Source organism: Fusarium redolens (assembly GCF_020744475.1).
Source record: "Fusarium redolens strain MPI-CAGE-AT-0023 chromosome Unknown BKA55scaffold_5, whole genome shotgun sequence".
Lineage (NCBI taxonomy): Eukaryota > Fungi > Ascomycota > Sordariomycetes > Hypocreales > Nectriaceae > Fusarium > Fusarium redolens.
The window spans coordinates 2,674,110-2,681,529 of record NW_025763668.1 but is presented as its reverse complement, the minus strand read 5'-3'; the positions used below and the strand labels follow the sequence as shown (position 1 = coordinate 2,681,529).

Genomic DNA, 7,420 nt, shown 5'->3' with positions numbered 1-7,420 from the left:
AAAAAAAGGTTAATTTAGCTATTAAGATATAATTAGTATTAATATTACTTAATTAAGATAATAATTATATTATTAAGGCAGATAAACCTTATTTAATTCTAACTTTTATAATAATAGCTTATTATAAAGGTCTTATTATTTAAATTATTAATAAAAAAGCTAAAAAGCTTAATAGCCTTATATAAGGCTAAAAGTAAAGGGAAATAAAAATTTTAATTTAATATAATTAAAATCTAATTAATATAATTATAAGGTAAAAGGAAATTAATTTAATAAAAAAAATTATTATTTAAGGAAAAATTTTAAATATTAATAAATTAATAATAACTTAAACTAAATTATAAAATAAAATAATATAATAAATATAAATTAAGGATAAGTATAATTAAAGAATACTTAAGCTATTTTATTAATATTTAACTTAAGAGGTAAAAGGACTTAGGGGGGTAAGTTCTATTAATTTATATACTTTGCTTTAGCTTTTAAGCTCTCGGCGTTATACTAGTCTCTTCTCGTCATAGAGTCAGAGCTTGGTCCGTAATCGGGCAGACCCCTCCAAATTTTACTCACAGGCCACCGCCACCTAGATCCCCTGCCCCGCCAATCCATAGTCAACGAACAAGTTCCAACCTCAACTCAATTGAATCATCGCGACCAAAAAGCGAGTAAATTTTGGGTTTTCTTGAGGCCTGCCGTCACCATGGCTCAAGCCGAGAAACAAGATCCCACTCGGATCTCAATTCTAGGCGAGCCCAACATCATTGTCGATCATGGCCTCTGGCTGAACTTTGTCGTCGATGACCTCCTCCAGAACACGCCTACCTCGACCTACGTCCTCATTACAGATACCAATCTTTTCGACACATATGTGCCTGACTTCCAAGCTCGTTTCGAGGCCGCTTCCCAGGGAATAGCCACTCGGCTGCTCACGTACACTATCCCGCCAGGAGAGGCTTCCAAGAGCCGCGAGACAAAGGCCGAGATAGAGGACTGGATGCTCTCCCAACAATGCACTCGCGATACGGTCATCATAGCTCTTGGTGGAGGTGTTATGGGAGACATGATCGGCTATGTTGCAGCTACCTTCATGCGAGGTGTCCGCTTCGTCCAAGTGCCTACGACGTTGCTCGCCATGGTTGACTCATCCATTGGTGGAAAGACTGCCATTGATACTCCAATGGGCAAAAATCTCGTCGGCGCTTTCTGGCAGCCGAAGCGTATCTATATTGACTTGACGTTCCTCGAGACGTTGCCGGCCCGTGAATTCATCAATGGCATGGCTGAGGTTGTCAAAACCGCCGCTATTTGGAATGAGGCTGAGTTTACTGTTCTGGAGGAATCAGCAGCTCGCATCCTTGAATGCGTTCGATCCAAGGGCGAAAGCCGCCTGGACCCCATCCGAGGTGTGCTAAAGCGTATTGTTATCGGCTCAGCGGGCGTCAAAGCAGAGGTTGTGTCTAGTGACGAACGAGAGGGTGGTCTCCGTAATCTTCTCAACTTCGGTCATTCCATTGGTCACGCATTCGAGGCTATCTTGACGCCACAACTTCTCCACGGCGAGGCCGTTGCTATCGGTATGGTCAAGGAAGCAGAGCTCGCACGTCACCTTGGTGTTTTGCGTCCCGGTGCAGTTGCCAGGCTAGTCAAGTGCATCGCCAGCTACGACCTTCCAACCTCACTTCATGACAAGCGTGTCATCAAGCTGACAGCTGGGAAGAAGTGTCCTGTGGATGTTCTCCTTGAGAAGATGGGCGTCGATAAAAAGAACGACGGAAAGAAGAAGAAGATTGTTCTGCTGTCGGCCATTGGCAGGTGTCACGAGCCACGCGCCAGCGTTGTGGAAGACAAGGTAATACGGACCATTCTGTCATCATCCATTCAAGTCACGCCTGGTGTTCCTAAAGATCTAGACGTCACAGTGGCTCCGCCGGGCTCAAAGAGCATCTCCAACCGAGCTCTCATCCTAGCCGCCCTCGGCTCAGGAACTTGCCGCATCAAGAACCTCCTCCATTCTGATGATACCGAGTACATGCTTTCGGCCATCCATCAGCTCGGGGGCGCATCTTATTCCTGGCAAGAAGCTGGAGAGGTCCTGGTCGTTGAAGGCAAGGGTGGTAATCTGCAAGCAAGCAAAGACCCTCTCTATTTGGGTAATGCCGGCACGGCATCCCGCTTCCTGACTACCGTCGTCGCCCTTGCCTCCCCTAGTCAGGAATCTCGTGTCAATGTCCTGACCGGCAATGCAAGGATGAAGGTTCGTCCGATCGGCGCACTGGTCGATGCCTTACGCTCAAACGGCGTCGAAATCGAGTATCTTGGTAAAGAGAACAGTCTGCCCTTGCGAGTTGATGCCGCTGGTGGATTCAAGGGCGGCAACATCGAGCTTGCTGCGACCATTTCATCACAATACGTTTCATCAATTCTCATGGCCGCTCCTTACGCGAAGAACCCTGTGACATTGCGTCTGGTTGGAGGCAAGCCTATCTCCCAGCCTTACATCGATATGACTATTACCATGATGGCGTCTTTCGGTATCGATGTGGAGGTTTCTTCGGATGAGCCCAACACCTATCATATTCCTCAGGGTACTTACAAGAATCCTCAGGAGTACACCATTGAGAGTGACGCGAGTTCTGCGACTTACCCGCTGGCAGTTGCCGCGATTACTGGTACCAAGTGCACAATTCCGAATATTGGCTCAAAGTCCCTGCAGGGGGATGCCCGCTTCGCTGTTGATGTCCTGAAGCCTATGGGTTGCTATGTTGAGCAGTCTGACCACTCCACAACTGTCACTGGTCCTGCCCCTGGTCAACTCAAGGGCCTTGCTCACGTTGATATGGAGCCCATGACAGACGCATTCCTCACGGCGTCAGTCCTGGCCGCTGTCGCTTCGGGGACAACTCGAATCACGGGCATTGCTAATCAGCGCGTCAAAGAGTGTAACCGGATTGCTGCTATGAAGGACCAGCTTGCAAAGTTCGGCGTGCAATGCAACGAGCTTGAGGATGGTATTGAGGTGCTCGGCAAGGGCCAAGATGGCGGTGTAGCGACACCAAAGGTTGGTATTCATTGCTATGATGACCATCGTGTTGCGATGAGCTTTAGTGTCCTTGCAGTTGCCTCGCCTGGTCCTGTAGTCATCACGGAGAGGGAATGTGTCGGCAAAACTTGGCCAGGGTGGTGGGATATTCTTTCTCAAGCTTTCAAGGTTGACATGGTTGGTGATGAGCCAGATGTTGATGACGATGACCACGACAGTCAAGAAGCAGTTTTGGAACGCTCGGTCTTCATCATCGGAATGCGAGGCGCCGGTAAGACTACCGCTGGTAACTGGATGGCCAAGCTTCTGGGTTGGAAATTCATCGACTTGGATCAGGAGCTGGAGAGACGGGCTGGGCGGACGATTCCCGAAATGATCAGGGGTGACCGTGGATGGGAGGGTTTTCGTGCAGACGAGCTGGCACTTCTGCGGGATGTCATGGAGAACAATAAGACTGGCCATATCTTTTCTTGTGGTGGTGGTCTGGTCGAGACTCCCGAGGCCAGAGAGATGCTCAAGAGCTATGGCAAAAACGGTGGCAATGTCTTGTTAGTCCACCGCGACACCGACCAAGTGGTTGAATATCTCAACCGTGATAAAACCCGACCCGCCTATACGAGTGAGATTCGACAGGTCTATCTGCGCCGCAAGGACTTCTATAACGAGTGCAGCACACACCTTTACTACAGTCCGCACTCCGAATCGTCTGGCTCCAAAGCGGAGATTCCCTGCGACTTCAAGCAATTCGTGCATTCTATCGCAGGCAGAAACTCTCATTTCAAGGACGTTTTGAACAAAGACCACAGTTTCTTTGTGTCTTTGACTGTGCCTGACGTAAACGAGGCTGTTGGCCTAGTGCCAGAGGTTGTGGTCGGCTCTGATGCAGTCGAGTTGAGGGTTGATCTGCTCCAGGATCGTTCCATTGACTCTGTCACCCGTCAGATCTCGACTCTTCGCGCCTCAGCCAAGAAACCTATCGTTTTCACGTTACGGACCGAGTCTCAGGGTGGTAAATTCCCTGACAATGCCTACGAAGAAGGTCTCCAGCTCTACCGCTTGGCTTTGCAGATGGGTCTAGAGTATGTCGATGTTGAAATGACCCTTCCCGACGACATCATTCAGACTGTAACAGAGTCTCGCGGGTGTTCGCGCATAATCGCCTCGCACCATGACCCGAAGGGTACTATGTCTTGGAAGAATGCATCGTGGATTCAGTACTACAACCGTGCTCTCCAGTACGGCGATATCATCAAGTTGGTCGGTATTGCTCGCACTCCTGAGGACAACTTCGACCTTGCCAAATTCAAAGCTAGGATGCAGGAAGCGCAGAAGACACCTATGATTGCCATGAATATGGGCAAAGCTGGCAAGTTGAGCCGTGTACTGAACCGATTCTTGACACCTGTGTCTCATCCTGCTCTGCCCTTCAAGGCCGCACCAGGCCAGATGTCCGCGGCTGAGATACGCCGTGCTCTGGCATTACTCGGCGATCTGGACCCCTACAATTTCTATCTGTTTGGAAAGCCTATCTCAGCATCGCGCTCGCCTGCACTTCACAACACCCTGTTCGAGCAGATGGGTCTGCCTCATCAGTATCATCGTCTTGAGACGGATAAGATCGAGGACGTACATGAAGTGCTGAGGTCTTCTGATTTTGGAGGCGCCTCGGTCACCATACCTCTCAAATTGGATATCATGAGTCAGGTTGACGAGCTCTCTGATGCAGCTCGAGCCATCGGAGCTGTCAACACCGTCGCTCCCTTAGGTAAGGCCGACACCAGTGGCCATCGACGACTTTTAGGAGACAACACAGACTGGAGAGGCATGGTCCACGCTCTTCATGATGCCGGTATCGAGGAACAGGCAGACTCGGATACAAGGGGGGCAGCCATGGTTGTGGGCTCTGGCGGGACTACCCGAGCTGCCGTCTTTGCACTGCACTCTCTGGGATTCGGCCCAATTTACATTGCCGCTCGTAACCAGGCCAAGGCAGACGCACTCGCTGCCGACTTCCCCAGTGATTACAGTCTACAAGGCCTGAGCCAGGCTTCAGACATAGACAAGGTCTCGCCGAACGTCAAGGTCGTCATCAGTACTATCCCCGCTGATCGGCCTATCGACCCCATTCTGCGGGAGCTCGTGGCTGTCGTACTCAGTCGGCCAGCTATTAACGAAGAGCGCCGAGTCCTCCTCGAGATGGCATACAAACCCAGCCATACCCCGATAATGCAATTGGCAGAAGATGCTGGTAACTGGACCACAATTCCAGGGCTAGAGGTTCTTGCTTCTCAGGGGTGGTATCAGGTAAGTTCGCTTATAATCACGGGTGGTTTGTGGTAGGAAAGTTCACCCAACTAATTTGGTCACTTCAGTTTGAGCTCTGGACGGGAATTACACCTCTATACAAGGACGCCCGCGCAGCCGTTCTCGGCCTGTGATGGATGGTCTTTACTCGAATTAAACAACGGCGACGTAATTTGGCACGACTTATAGGCTCCTGCGATACCAGCCACTTGGTTTCTGCTTACTGGGGCGCTCATATATAAAGTGCAAGAAAACTATGGCGTTGGTGGAGACCTCGGGAATAAGATAGGTTAGTTAGATAAAGTTGAGCTGAGCTGAGAAAAGGGGTACGGGTACGGGTATGGTTCGGTGCGGTGCGGTGCGGTGCGGTGCGGTGCGGTGCGGTGCGGTGCGGTGCGGTGCGGTGCGATACTATTCACAAAGAGAATGCATGATGCTCATTACTACGTCGTACGGCCATATGTTGCTGCTTCTGGTAAAGCTGGGAAATGAAGCCCCCCAAGCTGTGACGTTATTCAGACTACACTACCTGATGCCGCGCCGCAAAGACACATATATGCATTACAATCTGGTGCCCTCCACTCACTCCATACCCTAAAATTTAAGAATTGCGTCAAGTGGGTGGGTATTTGTGACGAAATTACATTTTGTGAAACCGTACAAGAACTTGAAGAGGCGCGTTGGTCCACTTGGTACTTGTCTCCAGTAACACTACACTCGAGATGCTCTCAAATATGACGGGTGATGGTTAATACTGATATTGATGCAACGACGTCATGAGGGTGCAGTCCCTTTGCTCTTTGCTCCTCTCTGCATGGGTCTAGATATTGTCTCAGTTTCCTTGCAACGACATAAGGTAGCGGAGGGTGAGCTTGATACTGATCGGCAGTAGATTAAATCGCATGTCCGGCCTAAATTCCATCATCACTGCACACTTATGATCGATTTCGAGGGTCAGATCTGCAGTCTTAGCGCCAACTGTTTGTGAGCATCTAGACTGAGGGTTGCTTACTTGCATCATTAATATGCATCACGGTATGGCTGTCATTAGGGTCGGAAGAAGGGATCGCGTGTCAATCATCGTGATAATCTTTTGCGTTGCATTATATCATACATCATCATCTATACTTGTCACTCGTCTCCAAAAATAACCATCCGACCATGTTCGACGGCTGAACCGCTATTGGCCATTCCTGTCAATACAGTCATCAGGCATCATGACGTTGAACTAGCAGTCGCGACTCAAATTCCGATCCTAGGTATCATCTGCCCAAAATGGGTACAGCAAATCGAATCGAAACAAAGGGACAAAACTCGCTTGTAGTACTCAAACCCCAAACACTCCTGTTTTTTTGTCTAGACCAATTCCCAACCAATCCATTTCAATCCAATCTTTTCCATAACAAACACGAGGTAGTTCTGGCCGGCCAGATGACCTGAGTGCAAAAACGACCACTTGGTACAATAGATATACATTCATGCGAGCTGCATAGGGAAGGGTCACCATCCATGCCCTTCGATGAGGCGCCAAAAACAAACGAAATAATTGGAATCAGGATAATGTACAATGACAACGAATGACAGTGCGCTTTCCATAACGGACGCCATGTCATCATTAGGGAGTATCGGGGAAGGATGCTGGCCGATGACTGAGACTCGGGTGGGCCCATATGATGTCACAGCCGTAATAGGTGGGTAGCTCATGACGTAGCCAGGTTGGTCGGAAAGGACCCTTCCTGCAGGAGGGACCCTTAGACCCACCTGCCCGCACTAGAGTCTGGTCTAACGCCCAGGGCACTATCGGTTTGGCACTTTGTCGACCAACCCAGTTCAAGCGGACTGAAGCCTTGCGGCGATCGGTCCACAACCGCCAAGCCTTGTTTCGACGGTGGTCAACGTCATGGAGCATCATCTAGGGAGCCCAGAGTGACGGCACGGCGCCCATCCTCCGCCAACCGCGGGGTGCCTTCAACCGTCTTCAGGGGTTCGCATCGGTAGGACGCTTGTCTCCGGACGAATATGCTATGCTGGCTGGCCTTGTGAACGGGGCCACACACGCCAGGGGTGCAACTCAAC

The 7,420-nt window shown here is 49.7% G+C and overlaps 1 protein-coding gene across 1 annotated transcript; it reads left to right on the top strand.

Moving 5' to 3' along the window:
- Window positions 1-522: 522 nt before the first annotated feature.
- On the top strand, window positions 523-5,752 carry BKA55DRAFT_640099 (EPSP synthase-domain-containing protein). The gene is made up of 2 exons (XM_046197118.1): window positions 523-5,344; window positions 5,413-5,752. Exons 1-2 carry the CDS (start codon window positions 701-703, stop codon window positions 5,476-5,478), a joined length of 4,710 nt encoding a protein of 1,569 aa, XP_046052505.1. The 5' UTR covers window positions 523-700; the 3' UTR covers window positions 5,479-5,752.
- The last annotated feature ends 1,668 nt before the right edge of the window (window positions 5,753-7,420 follow it).

Coding starts and splice junctions, on each gene's coding strand:
- BKA55DRAFT_640099 (XM_046197118.1), top strand. CDS start 701: ATGGCTCAAGCCGAGAAACAAGATCCCACTCGGATCTCAATTCTAGGC. Junction 5,345..5,412: donor CTTCTCAGGGGTGGTATCAG/GTAAGTTCGCTT, acceptor TGGTCACTTCAG/TTTGAGCTCTGGACGGGAAT.